Source organism: Rhineura floridana, chromosome 11, assembly GCF_030035675.1.
Source record: "Rhineura floridana isolate rRhiFlo1 chromosome 11, rRhiFlo1.hap2, whole genome shotgun sequence".
Lineage (NCBI taxonomy): Eukaryota > Metazoa > Chordata > Lepidosauria > Squamata > Rhineuridae > Rhineura > Rhineura floridana.
In genome coordinates, this window is record NC_084490.1 from 19,029,192 (window position 1) to 19,049,109 (window position 19,918).

General features: G+C 44.6%; 3 protein-coding genes across 10 annotated transcripts in view; 2 read left to right on the top strand and 1 right to left on the bottom strand.

Annotated features, from left to right (window-relative positions):
* The first annotated feature begins 778 nt into the window (after positions 1-778).
* RPL18 (ribosomal protein L18) lies at positions 779-7,645 on the top strand. The gene is made up of 7 exons (XM_061590959.1): positions 779-934; positions 3,470-3,556; positions 4,243-4,350; positions 5,805-5,903; positions 6,333-6,456; positions 6,560-6,629; positions 7,504-7,645. The coding sequence occupies exons 1-7, from the start codon at positions 794-796 to the stop codon at positions 7,577-7,579; spliced, it is 705 nt and encodes a 234-aa protein (XP_061446943.1). The 5' UTR covers positions 779-793; the 3' UTR covers positions 7,580-7,645.
* Positions 7,646-7,664: 19 nt separating this feature from the next.
* Positions 7,665-17,126, bottom strand: LOC133367137 (uncharacterized). 8 transcript variants are annotated; one of them, XR_009758517.1, is made up of 4 exons: positions 13,092-13,545; positions 12,483-12,998; positions 10,107-10,227; positions 7,665-9,006 (listed from the first exon to the last, which is right to left on the bottom strand). XR_009758517.1 is itself a non-coding variant. In XM_061590953.1 (4 exons), exons 2-4 carry the CDS (start codon positions 13,290-13,292, stop codon positions 10,409-10,411), a joined length of 1,140 nt encoding a protein of 379 aa, XP_061446937.1. In that variant the 5' UTR covers positions 13,293-13,339; positions 17,071-17,126; the 3' UTR covers positions 10,170-10,408. The 8 variants fall into 8 exon arrangements, 7 of the variants coding, with proteins under 7 accessions (XP_061446942.1, XP_061446940.1, XP_061446937.1 ...); XM_061590953.1 differs by lacking the exon at positions 7,665-9,006 and adding an exon at positions 17,071-17,126 and having other exon boundaries at positions 10,170-10,831; positions 13,092-13,339; XM_061590954.1 differs by lacking the exon at positions 7,665-9,006 and adding an exon at positions 17,071-17,112 and having other exon boundaries at positions 10,170-10,831; positions 13,092-13,336.
* Positions 17,127-17,333: 207 nt separating this feature from the next.
* Positions 17,334-19,918, top strand: part of LOC133366001 (sulfotransferase 2B1-like) — a 37,735-nt gene continuing 35,150 nt past the window's right edge. Inside the window, exon 1 of the mRNA XM_061588599.1 lies at positions 17,334-17,374. The gene's annotated coding sequence lies outside the window, so the exon portion shown is untranslated. The remainder of the gene's footprint in view (positions 17,375-19,918) is intronic.

The following is a 19,918-nucleotide window of genomic DNA, read 5'->3' on the forward strand; positions in this document are numbered from 1 at the left end:
TTAGATATCCTATTATATTATAATTAATTTAAATTATGTTATGATAATTATAAGATTGTTCCACTCTGTCTGCATCTTGGTAACATCATGTGTATACTGTACAGTCTCTTGTTTTAATTGCTGTATTGCATTTAAAGGGATTGTTTTAGTACTATATGTATTTTAATGTTTGTGTAACTGTTTTTTATACTTTTAGGTAAACCACCCGAAGCCTATTTTGGCATTAAGCGGTATGTAAATTAAATAATAATAATGTAGCACTGTCGTGAAGATGTGTATCTCTGATATACTTTACCAGTAAAGAGGAAGTGGCTGAGAAATTGTGACGGAATGATACACAGTGCTTCTGAGAGACCTTTCACCCTTACTCGCAATATGGAGACAACAACTGTAGGACTACATTGCAGGGTTGTTGTGAGTCACTAAGCCCTGCCACAAACCCGCAACAATGGAAATAACAACTATGGAGCATGTATTTGCATCTGCAGACCGCTTCTCTTAAAAAAAAAGCGCATCTCAAATTACTTTTTCCATGCACAATCAGACCTTAGCTCGAAAGAGTATGCAATTCTGTCTTTGCTTCTCCTTTTTGTAGAGGGCGGGGGGGGGCGGTCGAATGCAATTAACAACACGCTACTACCCGGTCACGGCTTTGTGGTTTCTTCACTGTTTCCTATGCGTAGCTGTCACTTTTACCGGTTTACCGAGGGGTCGTGGCAGGAATGATATAAAAAACACCAGGAAGTTCCGTGTTCGGTCCAAGCAATTGCCAGTCTACTACCATCGTACGTCTATGGTGCACGTCCAGCCTCAGACTCGCTGTAGAGAGAAGTCACGCCCCTTCCCGTCTCGCCTCTTCCTCCCCACAATTCTTTGCGCGTTTGCGTCCTCTTCCTTTCCCTTTTTTTTTCCAGGCGCCGCCGACGCCGCCATGGTGAGTCCTGATAGTGAAGGGAGGTGGGATTTGAATCGGTTGCAATCCTCCCCGAGGCGGTGGCGTGGATAGTGAGCGGTGTTGCGCCGGTGTGAGGAAGGGCCTGGAGCTCCTGGGAGGCCAGTATTGGCAGAGCCAGTACCTGGAGGCTGGAGAGACCGGACCGCGGAGAGGGCTGTTATTGGCAGGATGGGAGTTGGGCCTAGGAGCGTTGCACGGTTGGGGGAGCTGCTTAAGATCAGACATAGGAGGGGCAGCCTATACACATGTGTCTGTGTTCAGGCGTTGTAAAGGAAGAAGTAGATAATACCTCTTTGGTTTCACGTGATTACAGGGTTCGTTATACGGTGACGAACAAGCCAGATGAAAAACCGTGGGAGACGTGTGTGGCATAGCCCCTCAGTGCATGTATTTTTGTAGGCGGTCCCAAGTTTCAATCCCTGACATGGTCAGACGCTTGTCTGAAATTCTGGAGAGCTGTTGGCAGTCTGTGTGAGCACTACTGAGATAGGTGGAATAATATCTGACTTGGTAGCTTCCTGTGTTCCTGAAATACTTCTCAGCATTTTAAATACCTCTTAATAAAATAGTTGATCCAACCTTTGAATGATGTATTTAGTAGCTTTAGATTAGAGATAGGGGCTTAAATTGTCATTAACAACAACCAACCTGTGGTCCTCCAGGTGCCTTTGAGACTCCCAACTCTCTTCGACCAATAGGGTGAGTAGGTAGAGGTTATGGGAGTTGTAGTTTTAACAATATCTGAAGAGCTAGAGATTCCCCATTCCTGCTGTACATGCTGACCAATGAGGTTTATAATATATAGCAGCAGTAGGTGTGGCTATTGTGAGAGATGAGTCTAGGAGGTGAAAGTTACTTTGAGTAGTTGAATTTTTTACATATAGAAGTGAGGGGGGAGAAGAGGTATCTTAAAAGCAGGAGAAAGGGCAGTTGCATTGAGAATGGGTTTGTGGCTGGACACTAGCAATGCTGGCCTTCGTGAGAGAAGAATGGGGAAAGAAGGATTCACAATGCAATGGGTCCTTTGGGTGTGGGGCTTGTGTGGACGTAAGGGGTATGCATGTTTAAATGCATGTGGTGGACGAGAGGAGAGGATAAAGTCTTGTAAGTACAGTTTGGGGAGATGAACACAGCATGGTGACTAACAGGTGTTGATGGAAGAGAATAGCTGAAATAGTCTGCCTGTGTGTGAAAGATGAATGTGTACCTTCAGACAGACCATGCTCGTTTCGGGTGTCATTCATTATCAAACAGCAAAAAAGGGAACCTCCTGGATGAATGACATGCAGACAAAACACACAAAAACAGTTTTGAGTATCCATATCCCTTGTGGTATTCCATTATTGGTCAAACATTCTGCGTTCAATGTTGTACTTGCAGAACTGGTTTAAATCTAGCCCTTGTAAATTTCTTGGTACAATCCCTGCATGTTATTCTTCTTGCATATTGCTCATTTAGGGGATATACAGTATTTCATAGAATGGAAAGGGCCTATAAGGCTGTCAAGTTAAACTCCCTGGAGTTGCAGGGGGGCTTGTAACTAATAGTGTAGAGCATATGATTTGTATGTAGACGGTCCCAGGTTCAGTCACCAACGTCTCCCAGTATGGCTGGGAAACACTCTTGTCTGAAAACATTCCTATAAAACCTACTTGCCTTATTGCTGTTCCTTGCAATTTTGGGAGTAGTTTTCTGCCCCTCCTGCCTTTTCCCTAAGCTTCTGATCAAGAGGGTTGACACTTTTTTGATAATGATACTCCTTTTTAGCATACAAAATTCTCCATAATCTCTACATAAAAGGGCTGCATAAGACTGTGTATTTGGCCCATTCTACAGCTTAAAAAAAGGGAGGCTGCCAGTGAAAGTGTTGCCAAACGTGCAGTCCTATTAATGGTTACTAGAAGTAAAGTTCCACTGTTTTCAGTGGGACTTAATTCTGTAGTCAGTGTATACAGGATTGTAGTCTAAGGCAGTGGCTAAAGCGTTGAAGGATTTCTCATGGGAGAAATGGAAGGGGAATGTGGCCAGTGAAGAGCGTTGTGTTGGGGAGGTTTTGAGGTATACATGTGATGCCTTTTCCATAGCACATAGGGGTAGCTGCTTTTTGGGAGAGGGTTCTTGTTGGCATATATGCCACCCCGGGCTCCTGCTGGGCGGAAGGGCGGGATATAAATCAAATAATAAATAATACGTAGTTCCTGTTGAGAATCTGGTTGGAGCACCCTGTCACTTAAAAAATCTCAATGCTTCTTATTGGCATAATGCAACCTTTGCCAATCCAGTGCCTTCCACACTGATTGGGGCTGATGGGAGTTGCAGTCCGAACATCTGGAGGGTACCAGGTTGGCGAAGGCTGATATAAGGCATTCTTGTGCCAGCACAGAGTGTATTGCCCAAGCATAACGAGAGAAAGCCTTAGGAGGGAGGTATGGTTGTATATGGTGCAGATGGCAGATGGTGTATGATTCAGGACTGCTTGGCACGTTCCCACTGACTTCTCTTCCTTGGTCCCAGGGAGTTGATATTCACCACAATAAGGACCGGAAGGTTCGACGCAAGGAGCCTAAAAGTCAGGATATCTATCTTCGCCTCCTGGTCAAGGTGAGAACCAGGGTGAATGAAAATCTGTGGGCTCAGAGGTAGCTAACAGCCAAAATTCCTGATCAGTATTTTCTCCTTATCCCACCTTCACTCATACTTATTTGTGTGAAGGTATGCTGAACTCCATGGTACTTTTACAGAAGTTGCGATCTAAGGCGAGAGTTCCTAAACTTTTCCTCCCATGAACCACTTAAAAATTGCCGAGGGTCTTGGTAGACCACTTAATGAATTGTTCTGCCTGCTGTGGCAATTGTAATATGCTGTGCTAGATGCTGTGTGATTTTTAATAGTATTACTTCTTTTTTCTTATATATTGTATTTTATTGTAGTATATTTTAAATTCTATAGAATTAAAATTGTAACACAAGAAAATACAATATAAGAAATAAAAGAAGCAATAAAAATAATGCGATGGATGTGCCATCTCCCATCTTGAAACAGAAATCCACAGACACACCGCAGCCCACCTGAATGAAGCAGGCCACAGTTTGGGAATCCCTGATGTAAGGAATTTGGAGGCCAAGAGTCTGGCCTTCTTTGGAAAAAGATGAAGAATAGTGGGTTATATTTGGAGGCTTTTTGTTGAGCTGGAAGGTGGTTCATGGACTCAATCTGGAAAGGGGGGGGAAAGGAGGAGGCCAACAGGACCCCCAAGTTTCATACCAACTCCTTTGTTGCCTCGTCAGCTCTACAGATTTCTTGCTCGAAGGACCAATGCAAAATTCAACAAGGTGATACTCAAACGGCTCTTTATGAGCCGCACCAACAGGCCGCCGCTGTCTGTATCCCGTATGGTAAGTGCAGATTGCTCTTCCACCCCACCCCCAAATCTCTTTCTTGGTCTCTTTCCAGTTTCACAGGGTGCCTGTACATAACACTTCTCAGATGCTAAGAGCTTCAGGAACCAAGTGTTCTCTAGCTTTGTCATAACACATAACCTCTCCTGCTCCGTCCAGAAATAAACAGGGCCACCTCTGGCGAGACTTTGCCAATGTGGAGCAAAGCATGAAGAAAGGCAGGGAGCAGGACTACATCAGCCCATGGTGTGTCCCCTACCCCCCAAAGTATGTAAGAGCATGAGAAGGACCCTGCTGGATCAGACCAAATGCCCATCTAGGCCATTATCCTGTCCTCACAGTGGCCAGACAGATGCCTACAGGAAGCTCACAGGCAGGACCCGAGTACAACAGCACTCTCCCCACTTGTGATTTCCAGCAACTGACATTCAGAGGCACACTGCCTGCAATAGTGGAGATAGGACATAGCCATTGTGGCTGGTCATTGATACATTCTGTTAATTTGTCTATAATCTTCTTTTAAAGCCATCCTAGGTGGTGGCCATCGCTACACCTTGTGGGAGCAAATTCCACAGTGTGTAAAGTACTTGCTGTTGGTATTCCGCTTCGTTAGATGGTCCCAGGTCCCAGTATTACGAGAGTGGGGGAATAACGTCTTCCTATCCAATTTTTCTACTTTGCGCATCTTGTAAACCCCTTATCATGTTCCCTCTTACCTTTTTTTCTAAACTAAAAAAAGGAAAAAGAATAATCCCTTTGTAAACCCTGCCAAAAATGTGGATTATTGTGCTGGCTAGAGCCCAGCAAATCTCGTGTGATGTACAACTGGTCATGTTAACCAGGGCTGTGGAGTCGGAGTCGGAAGCAATTTTGGGTGGAGTCGGAGTTGGTAGAAACATTCTGACTCCAGCTTCAAAATAAATTTTGATTGACAGATTTTTTAAAATATAAATTCAAAATGTCAAAGAAGCTTCCCATGAAGTCAGCTGTAGTTGAGCATTTCACCATAACTCAAGATGGAAAACATTTTGTGTGTCAGTGTATGACACAGGACCCAGATGAAGACAAATACTGTGATGCCAAGATCAGCGCATATTCAGGCAGCGATAAAAATGCTCCTATGAGAGCTTCCAATTTAAAAAAACATTTACAGCCCTTTCCAGGGCTGTGGAGTCGGAAGCAATTTTGGGTGGAGTCGGAGTTGGACAGTAGAAAAATAGAGGAGTCGGAGTCGAAGGTTTGGCGTACCGACTCCACAGCCCTGGTGTTAACACAAGTTATGGGAGGAAATAGAGGGGGCAGATCCATACTCCAGCTGTCCCAGTCAAGATAATCTGGGAGTGCAGGTGTACCCATTCAAATATATAAAAGGAGCCCACTTGTCGTATAGTTTATGTGCTGATCAATCAATACATCCACAATAACTGAGGTTACTCTTCCTCCCTCTCCAGATCCGTAAGATGAAGCTTGCAGGCCGGGAAAACAAAACCGCTGTTGTGGTGGGTACAGTGACAGATGACGTTCGCATCCAGGAAATCCCCAAACTGAAGGTAGCTTGGCTAGTAGTGGAGGAGGAGCTGTCCAGATGGAAAAGGGCATGAAGTCAAGAGGCTTTGGAGCAAGAGGAATGATATTTTGAGAGCCTTGTGAACTGGTTATGTATAGGAATCATAAGCATATGATTGCATGGAGATGGTTGGGACATGCACCTGCAATTGTATGTGCAATTAATGACTGGTTATAGCTTGGACTGTCACCTGATTATAATTAATTGTATGAATTTTAGTTCACTAATTAAATCTGCATTCACAATCTGCTGGCTGATTAATCACAGAGCATCCCTTTAGTCAATCAATTGACTAAAATGTTGCATCCCTAATTATAGTTTCGAGTGTAGCTGAAGGTGCAAATCTGTTTTTGAAACAAATTGCAGATTTGGGTACTGTCATGTTGCAACCCATTTCCTTTTTTCATCCAAGGTTTGTGCCCTCAGAGTGACTAAAGGAGCCCGTACCCGCATCCTAAAAGCTGGCGGACAGATCATGACTTTTGACCAGTTAGCCATGGCTGCCCCCAAGGGCCAAGGAACTGTGTTGCTTTCTGGTGAGTCAGAAGAAAGGCACTTTATTGCAAGCCTTGTGAAACTCTTGTTGATGTTAGTTTGCTCAGTATGACTAAAGCCACTCTTCTGATTTCCCTTCTGTAGGACCAAGGAAGGCCCGTGAAGTTTACCGGCATTTCGGCAAGGCCCCTGGAACCCCACACAGTCACACTAAGTGAGTGTCTCAGACCCCTAGGTTTCCTGAGATCCTATTAGCTCTCTTTTTATTTACCCGTTGACTAAAGCCATGCAACACTTCAAAATAATGTTCATTTTTTTTTAAAGTGACTTATCTTGACTTCTGATAGCACACTTATTTGTTTGTTTATTCGACTTATTAGTCACTTATCTGGCTGAATTGACAGCTGCTTACTACTTCCTGTTTTTCTGTGGCACCTTCAGTAGTACACTACTTTGTCTTACAAATGCATTGCTTGCTCATGGTCTTCTCTTATTTCTTTTTTCTGACTTATATGCAATACATTTGAATCCGATTCTCCTTCCAAGGAACCAAATCTCACAGTGTTCTTCTGAATCTTACAGCTGTCCCATGGAAGAGTTGGTTAGGCCATCCTGTGAGCATCATAATTTTAACAGGTTTAATATTAACTTGGTTTCCAGACCAAGCATTCCAGCCATGGCAGCATACTTAATTTCCTTTGACCCGCCTTTTAATTCCTTTTAATTTGTCCAGCCACAGACATCATTTCAACCCTTTGATTTAAGGAAGTGTGGAGCAGGCTGCAAAACTGGGAGCTAAAAGGGCACTCTAGACAATGCTCTCTCAAAATTGCAGTCTTAGAATTGCCGAGAGTTACTAGGGTTTGAGGTGAAGGGAACTAGAGAACCCTGTAGGTTTTCTACGTGTGGGAAGGGAGCCCTTTTGGATAAGGAAGGTGAAGGAAAGAATCTGGAAGTGAAACAGTCAAAGGATCTTGCAGCTCTTCTGAGTCTGCTGTGTGCATATCGTCTCCCCAAAGCATTATATCTACTACATAATAAAAGGCTCATTTGTGTTACTAACTCCTCTTCCATTTTCCACTTTCCAGGCCATACATCCGATCCAAGGGCCGCAAGTTTGAACGGGCTCGAGGTCGCCGTGCCAGTCGAGGCTACAAAAACTAAATTCGTTCTTGAAATTTTGAGGGCTGACGTTACAGGATTAAATTTGCAATGCTGAGTATAAGTTAATACCCCAATGTGGTGTCATTATTTATTTATTTATTTTAAAATATTTCTAGCCTGCTCTATTTTAACCAGAAACTCAGAGCGGCGGACAGCAGCAATAGAATAAAAACTATACAATACACCCAATACATACAATCAACAAGTTAAAAAACATACAAAAAATTTATGCTACTATCGTAATTTGTTAAAATTCCTATTCTGCGTTTAGTTTAAACGCCGTCTGGAAAAGGAGTGTCTTAACCTGGCGGCAGAATGCCAAAAGCGAAGGGGCCAACCGTACCTCTACTGGTAAAGCATTCCAGAGTCTGGGAGCGATGACAGAGAACGCCCTATCTCTAGTTCTTGATAAATGAGCTTGTGAGGCTGAAGGAATCACAAGAAGCATATCCTCAGAGGACCTCAATGCACGGGAGGGTTCATAACAAGACAACCGGTCGGACAAATAGGCAGGGCCCAAGCCGTGTAGGGCTTTAAAGGTTAACACCAGCACTTTGAATTGAGTCCGGAAACACAGCGGCAGCCAATGGAGTTGCTGTAACAGAGGGGTAGTATGTGCTCGAAGGGCGGCCCCGGTCAGCATTCTCACTGCTGCTCGTTGAACCAGTTTAAGTTTCCGAACTGTCTTCAATGGCAGCCCCACGTAGAGTGCGTTGCAGTAATCAAGCCGGGATGTAACTAGGGCATGCGTTACCCTCGTCAGATCGGACGTCTCTAGAAACGGGCGCAGTTGGCTAACCAGTCTTAGCTGGGCAAAAGCGCTCCTGGACACTGCAGAGACCTGGGCTTCCAGGTTCAAGGCTGAGTCCAGAAGCACCCGGGAACCTGCGTCTTTAGGGGGAGTGTAACCCTGTCCAATACAGGTAGATTCCCTATTTCCAGATTTGTCCCACGACTGACGTAGAGCATTTCTGACTTGTCTGGATTTAATTTCTATTTGTTCTCCTTCATCCAATCCATCACATCCAATCCATTATTAGACAGTCAAGTAGTAGGAAGACATCATAAAGGCATGTAGTTCCAACGAAGACTGGTTTGCATGAATTCCAGGCTTTCTTAGATCCCCTTGCCCCAAAAGCAAATTCTGCTTTGAGTCTTCCCACAATCTTTACTGAACATACATGGGTAAGATGTTCCAGTAATATTTTATGTTTCCTTCAAATACAAGAGTGAGGGTGGGATAGTGAATTTAGGCTATTCCAGTGATGATATATGAGAAGTATTTTGGAAATGCAGTGCATTTCAGGGCATAAAAGAAAATGTCTGAGAGAGGTTTTCCTAAGGAGAAACAGTGGCAGGAGCTCTGGCAAGTGTGTAGGGAGATGTATCCTGGTGACAAAATTAGGAGCTAAATTTCAGTGGACCACCTGAAGAAGTTAGGAGTAAAAACAAAGGGAAGGTTTTTGTTACCCATTGAAAAGGAGGTGCCTGCAAAACTTCTAAAATGGTGTGAGGGTACAAATAACATTTACAGATACACAAAAGGGACCCTGCAACACTGCTTTATTTGAAGGTGTAAATAGGGTATGGTAGAAAAAAGCTAGGCCTCCCGAGATCTGGGAATGAAGTTGGAAAATTCACCCCTTCTAATGCTTATAGGAGAGACAGTGTGCCATAGTGGTTAAGGTGCTGGACTACGACCTGGGAGACCAGGGTTCGAATCCCCACATAGCCATGAAGCTCACTGGGCCAGTCACTGCCTCTCAGCCTCAGAGGAAGGCAATGGTAAACCACCTCTGAATACCACTTACCATTGAAAACCCTGTTCATAGGGTCGCCATAAGTCAGAATCGACTTCAAGGCAGTCCATTACATTTTCAATGCTTATCGATTACCCAAATAGAATTTAAGAAAGCTATTTAGGGAGGCTTTTTGAGATAAAAGTATTGCTAAATGTTGGGTTGGGGTTGTTTAGCCAGGAGTACCTGTTGCTTTGGATGGGTTTTCAGGTTACTATCCATTGTGGTTAAGGGAAACACAAACACAAGCGTTCTAAAGGTGCACTTATTCTAGAGCAGGGATCCTAACCCACCAAATAGGTCCCAGTGAAAAAATGGCAGTGCAGTGACAGGGCTTGATGAACGTGACATTGTATTTCAAGACAAAACCTTTTGGGGATGGAGGACTTGTTGCCCTACGCTAGCCCCATGGGGTCATGCAGCAGGCAAGCTAGGTAGCAGGAAATGGTCCACGCTCTGCCCACTTGGTCCTCCATGTTCTGGGGGTGCACAATAGGCAGGAAGTGGAAGCGGAAAGCCTTGTCCGTCAGGCTCCGTAAGCTCAGCACTTGTCTCTTCGCTGCATCCTCCTGAGCTGTCAGCTCCACAGGTCCAGCCTGCAGGAATGGGGGCAGTTCTTCGCCTGTTCCTGCGCCAAATGTCAGGAAGCCACTGGGGGCAGCCAGAGCATAGCCATGTACTGAGTAGCGAGCCCTGGGAACTTGAGGGACATCTCATTTGCCTCTTACCTGTCTCCCAGCTTCAAAAAAAAGCTCTGCACAATCCAAAGCCACCAATGCCACGTCATGATGTCGGAGTGACCTCTGTGGCTTGAAAGCCTCTACATAGCGCTGGCTGCAGGTGACGAATCTGTAGGCAGCGGAAAGCATCGATTTGCCTTAGAGCAGGGATGGGGAACCCCTGGACCAGGGGCCACATGTGACCCTCTGGGCCTCTGTATCTGGCCCTCTGAACACTTCCTAGGCCACACCCTTGACGAGCCCCACGTTGCACCTTCTTTGAGTGCTTTTGCCTGGCTGGGATGTGCCCTTTATCTCTGGTAAGGCCTCTTGCTTGCCTGGATGGAGGATAGAGAAGGGGGTATGTAGAATGCAGCCTGTTGCATAAAACTGCTCTGTCCGCTTTTGCCTCTGGCCCTGCCCAATAGTGGCATGTGGCCCCCAGAAGTGATTGCAGTCCTTTGGCTGAAGGTTCCCCACACCTGCCTTAGGTGATGAAAAGAGGATAGAAGAGCATGCGCCATATCACTAAGTGGCTGCTGGCTCTGGCCTCTGGAGTGGCTGGTCAGAATGATGTTCCAAGGAATGGCTGGCTTGAGGACAGGGACAACAGCATACAGCAGGTCTTCCTTGGTTCTATTTTGATTTGAGGATATAGCAGGGCAGAAAAAATTGGAAGACGGGGACATGTATGCTCTGGTCCAAATCTGCAGACACTTGTGTTTTAAGCCCGGCTGAAATCAATAGGACAGGTTTTGTTGTGGTTAATTTATATCCCATTGTTTTTAATGGGACTTTATAATCTAATTTAACTTTTGCTGGATTTGCGCTGTTGCATGGAATACAATTTTTACCATTTAGGAATACCTGAATTCAAGAAAATTCTCATTGGAAGGGGACTGCAGCCTAAAATATAGCATTCTGAGAAAGAACAATAGACTGATGTACATCTTTCTACTGAGGACAATACTGAACTTCCCTTTCCACCCACATGTTGCTGGGTGAACAGTATGAAGTGTGCTTCTAGACTCAAGCCACCAGGGAGCAGCTCAGGGCTGTAGCAGAAGAGGGAGTTCTAAACAGCCTTTGCCAACCTGGTGCCATCCAGCTGCCTGGGACTGATGGGAGCTGTAGTCCAAAAGTTCTAGAGGACACAAAATTGGCAAAGGCTATTCTAAGCCACCTGCTCAGCAATTAATTTTGCCAGCCAACTATACTGAAGAAGCACACATGAGAGTCAAAATACAATGCCTTCATACTCTGAAAGTAGCACTCTTCCTATTGCTGCTTCTTCATCCCGGGGCTCCTAACCAGGGACTAGAAAATGAGACAGAACCAAACTTTTTGTTTAAAATGAGATCTCAGAAGTCTGAAGCCTCTTCCAGGGGAACTAATGACTGTCTTCAAGGGCCACATGTTGGTGACCCCTGGGATACACTACAGCAGCCTTTCCCAACCAGTATGCCTCCAGATGTTGCTGGACCACAACCCCCATCAGCCTCAGCCAGCATTGCCAATGGTCAGGAAAGATGGGAATTGTGGTCCAACAACATCTGGAGGCATACTGGTTGGGAAAGGCTGCACTACAGTGACAGCTTGGAAATCGGGTGGCACCCTTCACAAACTGGAGAAGGAAAACTGGGAGGGCTCGAAATACAAAAAGATGAGTATAGACTTCAAAGGTGCACAAAGGGCATTTTAGTGGCTCAGTAACGCTTGAAATCTTAATGTTCCTCAAAGGCAACTATTTTCATTATTTCAAATAATAACCCAGGGCACCCTCTGGGCACTGGCCATGACAGCTGTTCCTGATGGGAGTTGAACATCAAATAACCCTGGAGACCACCTCATTGGGGAAGGCTGATCTCAGGAATGGTCTGAAAGCACATTAGGCCACCTTGCCAAAGCTAAGCAGGTCTGGGTCTAGTCCATGTCTGGATGGGAGACTTGAACTATACGTATGCCACCTTGGGTTTCATGGTAGAAGAAGAGTGGGATATAAATGTAAAGAAATAACTTTCCACACCTTCTAAAATGATTTACTCCTGTGATTTGGTGTGGAAGATAATTTTGCTTATCTTGAAAGAACTAAATCGGTTGTCTTCAAGGAGGAATCCAAAATCGCTGAGAAAATCAATCACTCTTAAGAGAGAATGAAGCTGTGCTGGCTGGGGCTGATGGGAGCTGTTGTCCAAAACAGCTAGAGGGCACCAGGCTGGCAGAAACTCCCTGCTGTGTACCTTTTCAGGCTTCCTCTATCCACTTTTTAGTTACCAACCCTTATTCTATGCTTGTTTCATAAACACCTTAACACACCTTTCCTTAACTCTGTGTTGTTTGTGGGCAAGGGGAAAGAAAAGAGGAGATCTGGCCCCTATTACTCACTTGTCTTAACTTCCGTTCCATGAGCTCCGTCCAACTAACCCAGTAGCGGGATGCCGTCGATTCGGAGATGTGGAACCGGAAGGCCAAGTCTTGAAGAAGCAGGCCCAAGCGCAGCCGGACGAGCACCAAGAAGAGCTGGTTGTTAGGGCTGAGGGCACTGTGAGGGCCGCTTTCTGGGCTTCTCTCCTCCCCATTGCCATCAAGAAGGAAGTCCAAAAAGGCAGTGAGGCGGGGATACTTGTCAACGCCTGTGTAGAACCTCAGCCACTTGGCATTACCCTGGACACTCTCGAGCGAGAAGGCCCCGTGGTGTGCTTCAGCCTCGTGTTGTCCCCTCAGCTGCCTGCTCAGTGAGAGAACTGTAGCACCACTCGCATCCAGCTCCTTCCACAAGCGCTGCCCCGCGGCCTCCAACTGGTCCCGTTCCCAGTGCAGGTTTTGGTTCTCTTCCTTGAGCTGCGAGAAGCGTTCTCTCAGGTTAGGGAGGAGAATCCAGTTCTCAACATATGCTTTCTCCTGGAAGGAAAAAGCCAGTGTTGTGTGGCTGTCCCTAACACTGCCCCCCAAACTTGCTCCCTGCCACCCCCTCTCCTCACAGTTGCCCCTTACCTTTAGTTCCCCACATTCTCTCTGGCTGGCTTCTACTGCCCCCTGGAGCCTCAGGAGGCACTCACTCTGGCAGTGCACCATGTCCTGTAATTCCCTCACAAGGCTCTTCAGGGCAGTTGCCTCCTCTGGCATGCAGTATGCATTGTGGTCATGTAATGCAGCCACGCCCAGGTGACAGGGTGACTTAGTGGTATTTTTCATCTGCTCAGCTGCAACGCTCAGGTCACCAGGACTAGGGGGAATATCTACTGTGGAAAGATTGGATTTATGGGTATATTTCAACAGTTGATGAGCTGAGTTTTCCTCAAGAACCATTGCAGTTCCTGGCCCTCCATGCCACTTTTTACCTTTATCCCAAATGCCAGTTCTACAGTGTTGCACTAGTTTAAGGAAGAGGGCTCCTCTCAAGGAACTCTGGGAAATATAGTGCCCTAAAAGAGCATCAGGTGATATAACAATTGGTGGCACTATGGAAAATACAATTCCTAGGAATTCTCAAGAGAAGACAAAAGAAACTGGTTTGATGCTTTATTAAAAGGGCATAACACAGCATGGCCTATTGGATTTCATTCCCTTCATGTGGTATTTCCCAAATGGCTTCTAGCTAAGGTCCACTATTTTTCTGGATTAAAACTAGGGAGACATTTCATTCCTACACCTAAAATCAGTTACTTCCAGGATGTTTATGAGTAAGATTTACCCACCCTGAGTACAGCCTCTACTCCAGTTTAAAGGGAGCCAGCCCACAGCAATAACTAATGTACAATGGGTAAGATGAGCTCTGAGGCCACTGGACAAGCACCAGTAAGGCACGTCATGGCTGGAGGAAATGATCATGGGCTGGAACAACTCCCCAAGAGGAAAGATTACAACGTTGGGAGGCTTTTCAGTTGAGAAAAGTGGGGGGGGAAGACCTGATAGAGGTGTATAAAATTATGCATGATGTAGACAAAGTGGATAGGGAGAATTCCCCCCCCCCTTCATAACTGTAGATCCTGGAGTCATCCAATGAAGCTGATGGACAAAAGGGAAGTATTTCTTCACACAGCACATAGTTAAAACGATAGAATTTGCTACCATAAGATATGGTAGTCACCAATTGGGGAGACTTTAAAAGGGGATTAGGCAAATTCATAGAGGATAAGGCCATCAGTGGCTGCTAGCCATGATAGCTATGTACTGACTCCAGTACTGGAGGTGGTATGACTCTGAGTACCATCTGCTGGAAATCACAAGTGGGGAGAGTACTGTTGTGCTCATGTCCTGCTTGTGGGCTTCCCATGGGCTACTGGCTGGCCACTGGAAAGAGGCTGCTGGACTAGACTGGCCTTTACGCTGATTCAGCAGGGATGTTTTATGAGAGACGGCCTTTTCAATAGTAGTGGCACCCTGTCACTACCTAGGAAGAAGGCTCACCTGGTGGAATCTCTGTTTTCTTCTCCTGTGCTAAACTTTTTTATTTGCCCAGGCCTCGTGGATTTATCAGTTTTAACACTGGGACTTTTATCTGCCCTGCTACTTCATTGCATGGTTGTACTACATTTGATACATTTGTGGGGTATGTTAAGGGGTTGCATTTTAACCCCTATGTGAGCTACTTTGGGAACCTATTGGAGGGGAGGGGAAATTATTATTTGTTAAATAAATAAATTTATATCCTGTCCTTCCTCCCAGAAAGAGCCCAAGGCAGCAAACAAAAACACTAAAACATATTTAAAAGTCTTAAAAACAAAACTTCTTTAAAACATCTTTTTTAAAAATTATATAATCAATTCCAACACAGGTGCAGACTGGGGTTGAGGCTGCGAGCACACTAGTTGCCTACAACAAAGCATTTCCATTGGCCGTACCTGATCTGCCCATCCGTTGCAAAATCTGTTTTAAGCTGAATTTTTTTTAAAAATGCACTCAAGCTGATCCCACCAGGTTTTATAATAAAAAAGGGCAGGGTTTTAGCGTTGTGTGCCCCCATTTTCATAAAAGAGAGGTGGGGACGCACTAGAACCTGTAGGCCAGTGATTGTGTGTCTACCCAAGGTCTCCACTCAAAAGGCTTGTTGAAAGAGGAAGGTCTTAATAGGTGCCGAAAAGACAACGGAATGGCACCTATCTGATATTTAAGGGAACTGAATTCCAAAGGGTAGGTGCCACAACACTAAAGCCCCATTATGTTGTGCAGAACGGACCACCTGATTAGATGGCAGCTAGTTGGGCAGATACATGTTTTTGCATCCTGAAGTGGGAGTGACTGGATTTATTTCTTACATTTTTATCCCATTTTTCAGGCAACTCCACTCCCCACTCAAGCAACTCATACCAATCAAAAATTAAGTACAGGGTTGGTGGTGGGCATTGTGTGTCTAAATCGGGTGGGGAACCTCAGATCCAGGGGCCAACTGTGCCCTCCAAGCCTCTATCTCGCCCCTGGGAGCCTCCACAGGCGACACCCCTGACTGGCTCTGCCTCCCTCTGTAAATGGCTGCTTTGTAGAAGCCCTTGATTCATTGACTGAGGCATGCTTGTCACTAGACTGCATTAGTTCCACTCTCTGGCTATTGACCAGAGCTGGTTATCAACAGCACATGACACCCTGTGCTGAAGAGTCTGCATGGGTTGCCAATCTGCTACTGGGCCAGATTTAAGGTGTTGGTGCATAAAGGCCTAAAACAACTTGGGATCAGCCTACCTGAAGGGCCACCTGTCTTCATACATTCCTCTTTGAGATCTGCTGGAGAAGCGTTGCTAACTGTCTCATGACATTTGCTTGGCAGCCGTAAGGAATGGGGACTTGTAGCAGAGCAGCACCTCTATTGTGGAATTAATTGCCTGTGTAGATTAGGCAGGCGCCTTGTGAATTTTAGATGCTAGCTTTCAAACCTTTCTATTTACCCATGCTTACTCTGCCATGTCACCCAGTTCCATGTTCTTCTGATCTTTGCTTTTCACCTTTATGAAACGTGCTTTCAAAAGACTTCCCTCCCGCCCCTTCATTTAGTGGTACAGAAATGTAGTGGAGACTGATGGCTCCAATGTCAGTCGAATCCGCTTCAGCACCTTGGACAGCTCCTTGAAAGTTCGGACTAAAGCCCAGAGCAGGTTCATCACTCCACTGACATCGGAGCCACCAGTTTCTACTGCAGAAATGTATGTATAACTAAATAACCTTTGGGAATCTGAGCTTGCAAGGGATCCTGTGTTTCCAAAAAAACCCCTCTCCCTCCTCTAGTAAGCCAAGGAGGCTCAGCTCTTATACACTGCACAAGCGTTCTGGGCCTTCTCAGAAAAAACTGTTCCTTGAGGGTGTATGAAAGAATGAGATGCCAGGACATTCCTGCTGGGTCAGCTTCCAGCAATGTCTGTGTTCCTTCCTCCTGCTGGCCTGACAAGCTCTAGCAGGCACCTTCGTCTCTGGCCCACAGGGGGCAGCAATCTCCCACGTTGCCTCCTAGGAGGACGATTACAGCGTTAGTAGTACCGCTTTCTCGTGCCCAACAGTCACCCTGTCCTGATTTGGAATTAATTTGGAGATTCCACAGTGACTTCGGCCTGACTTGTGATGTCTCCAAAAGCAAATGCACGTATCGCCTAACAAAACAGACGCTAAATTCTTAAAGCAAAATTCTTTCCGCCTCCGCCGGCTGCCCTAGTGTGATATCAGAGCAGCAGCTGAAGGAGAGGAACGCTGAAACGTTTTGCTATAACAATGTAATAAAACATCTCTGTTTTATTAGTCACACTGCAATAATAAATACGTGGTTTTACTAACAGCATCCTTCCAGGATCCAGAGCAAGCCTTTCTCTCATATATAGATAAAAGAAACATTGATGCAAAAATATTTTGATGCGATCCATATACGGAGCATGGCAGTGATGCATTGTTGTCCGAATTTGAGGAGCATCAATAGTGAGGGGGAAAGGAGCCCTCGATAGGAGGAAAGAAATAGGTTTGGGGATGGCGACGCGCCCCTGCTGCTCAATACCTGGGAGGAACCGCTGCTGAACTCCATGGCGCTCTCCAGCCTTGTTTCCGATCCAAAATGGCCGCTGGAGTGAATCAGCTCTATCCGCTAAAGGAGTACTCTGGGTTCCCTCAACAAAGATGGCAGCATTAGGCTCGAAAGGAAAGAAACGAGGAAAGAAAGAGAAGCGCGCCAGGAGTTGGGTCCTCATTGCTGCGTATTTTGTTGTTATGTGCCTCCAAGTCGATTACGACTTATGGCGTCCCTATGAATCAGTGACCTCCAAGAGCATCTGTCATGACTCATGAACCACCCTTCAGATCTTGTAAGTTCAGGTCTGTGGCTTCCTTTATGGAATCAATCCATCTCTTGTTTGGCCTTCCTCTTTTTCTACTCCCTTCTGTTTTTCCAAGCATTATTATCTTTTCTAATGAATCATGTCTTCTCATTATGTGTCCAAAGTATGATAACCTCAGTTTCATCATTTTAGCTTCTAGTGATAGTTCTGGTTTAATTTGTTCTAACACCCAATTATTTGTCTTTTTTGCAGTCCATGGTAACTGCAAAGCTCTTCTCCAACACCACATTTCAAATGAGTTGATTTTTCTCTTATCAGCTTTTTTCACTGTCCAACTTTCACATCCATACATAGAGATTGGAAATACCATGGTCTGAATGATCCTGACTTTAGTGTTCAGTGATACATCTCGGCATTTGAGGACCTTTTCTAGTTCTCTCACAGCTGCCCTCTCTAGTCCTAGCCTTCTGATTTCTTGGCTATTGTCTCCATTTTGGTTAATGATTGTGCCAAGGTATTGATAATCCTTGACAAGTTCAATGTCCTCGTTGTCAACTGTAAAGTTGCATAGAACTTCTGTTGTCATTACTTTAGTCTTTTTGATGTTCAGCTGTAGTCCTGCTTTTGTGCTTTCCTCTTGAACTTTCATCAGCATTTCTTTCAAATCATTACTGGTTTCTGCTATCGTCTCCATATCTTAAATTATTGATATTTCTCCCTCCAATTTTCACACCTCCTTCATCTTGGTCCAATCCTGCTTTCCGTATGTTATGTTCTGCGTACAGATTAAATAAATAGGGTGATAAAAAACACCCGTCTCACACCCTTTCCGATGGGGAACCAATTGGTTTCTCCATATTCTGTCCTTACAGTAGCCTCTTGTGCAGTGTATAGGTTGCGCATCAGGACAATCAGATGCTGTGGCACCCCCATTTCCTTTAAAGCATTCCATAGTTTTTCATGATCTACACAATCAAAGGCTTTGCTGTAATCTATAAAGCACAGGGTGATTTTCTTCTGAAATTCCTTGGTCTGTTCCATTATCCAACGTATGCTTGCGATATGATCTCTGGTACCTCTTCCCTTTCTAAATCCAGCTTGGACGTCTGGCATTTCTCGCTCCATATATGGCAAGTGCCTTTGTTGTAGAACCTTGAGCATTGCTTTACTTGCATGGAATATTAAGGCAATAGTTCAATAATTACTGCATTCCCTGGGATCCCCTTTCTTTGGAATTGGGATGTATATGGAATGCTTCCAGTCTGTGGGCTATTGTTTAGTTTTCCATATTTCTTGACAGATTTTAGTCAAAATTTGAACTGATTCAGTCTCAGTAGGTTGTAGCAACTCTATTGGTATGCCATCTATTCCCAGTGATTTGTTTCTTCCAAGTATTTTAAGAGCAGCTTTCACCTCGCATTCTAAAATTTCTGGTTCTTCATCATATAGTTCCTCCGTGAATGAATCTGACATCCTGGCATCTCTTTTATAGAGTTCTTCAGTGTATTGCTTCCATCTTCCTTTTATTTCATCTTGGTCAGTCAGTGTGTTCCCCTGTTGATTATTCAACATCCCTACTCTTGGTTTAAATTTCCCTTTCATTTCTCTAATCTTTTGGAATAGGGCTCTTGTTCTACCCTTTTTGTTGTCCTCTTCTATTTCTATACAGTAACTATTGTAATAGTTCTCTTTGTCCCTACGTACTAGTCGCTGTATTGTTGCATTTAGGGTTCTGACCGTGTTTCTATCTCCTTTTGCTTTTGCTTTCCTTCTCTCTTTAACCATTTTAAGAGTTTCTTCAGTCATCCATTGAGGTCTTTCTCTCTTTTTAACTAGAGGTATTGTCTTTTTGCATTCTTCCCTGATAACGTCTCTGACTTCATTCAATAGTTCTTCTGGTTCTCTGTCAACTAAGTTTAAAGCCTCAAACCTGTTCCTTATTTGATCTTTATATGCTTCTGGGATGTTATTTAAATTGTATTTTGGCATTATGATTGCTTTGTTGTTCTTCTTTAGCTTTACTCTGATTTTCGATACGACCAGTTCATGATCTGTACCACAGTCTGCTCCTGGTCTTGTTTTTGCAGAAAGTATGGTACTTCTCCATCTTCTGCTATCAATTATATAATCAATTTGATTCCTATATTGACCATTTGGTGATGTCCATGTGTACAGTCGTCTTTTCAGTTGTTCATAAAATGTGTTCGCAAGAAACAAACTATTGGCTTCACAGAATTCAATAAGTCTTTCTTCTGCTTCATTTCTGTCCCCTAGGCCCCATTTCCCCACAATTTCTAATTCTTCTCTGTTCCCTACTATTGCATTCCAATCCCTCATGATTATCAGCACATCTTGTTTTGGTGTGTGATCAATTTCTTCCTGTACTTCTGCGTAAAATCTCTCCAATTTTTCTTCTGCGTTTGCCGTCGGAGCATAGACTTGGATGATGGTTGTGCTGATAGGTTTCCCATTTAATCTCATTGATATCACTCGCTCAGACCTTGCGTTGTAGCTCCTAATTGCTCTTGGTACATCACTTCTCACTATTAAAGCAACCCCATTTCTTAATTT

Bases quoted from the DNA above. Each gene is read 5' to 3' on its own strand.
- LOC133367137 (XM_061590952.1), bottom strand. From the start codon at position 13,406: ATGGTTCTTGAGGAAAACTCAGCTCATCAACTGTTGAAATATACCCAT. The intron at 12,999-13,091 runs GTAAGGGGCAAC...TTTTCCTTCCAG, and splicing joins GAGAATGTGGGGAACTAAAG to GAGAAAGCATATGTTGAGAA. The intron at 10,832-12,482 runs GTGAGTAATAGG...TATTGATTTCAG, and splicing joins TGGAACGGAAGTTAAGACAA to CCGGGCTTAAAACACAAGTG.
- RPL18 (XM_061590959.1), top strand. From the start codon at position 794: ATGGTGCACGTCCAGCCTCAGACTCGCTGTAGAGAGAAGTCACGCCCC. The intron at 935-3,469 runs GTGAGTCCTGAT...CCTTGGTCCCAG, and splicing joins GCGCCGCCGACGCCGCCATG to GGAGTTGATATTCACCACAA. The intron at 6,457-6,559 runs GTGAGTCAGAAG...TCCCTTCTGTAG, and splicing joins AGGAACTGTGTTGCTTTCTG to GACCAAGGAAGGCCCGTGAA.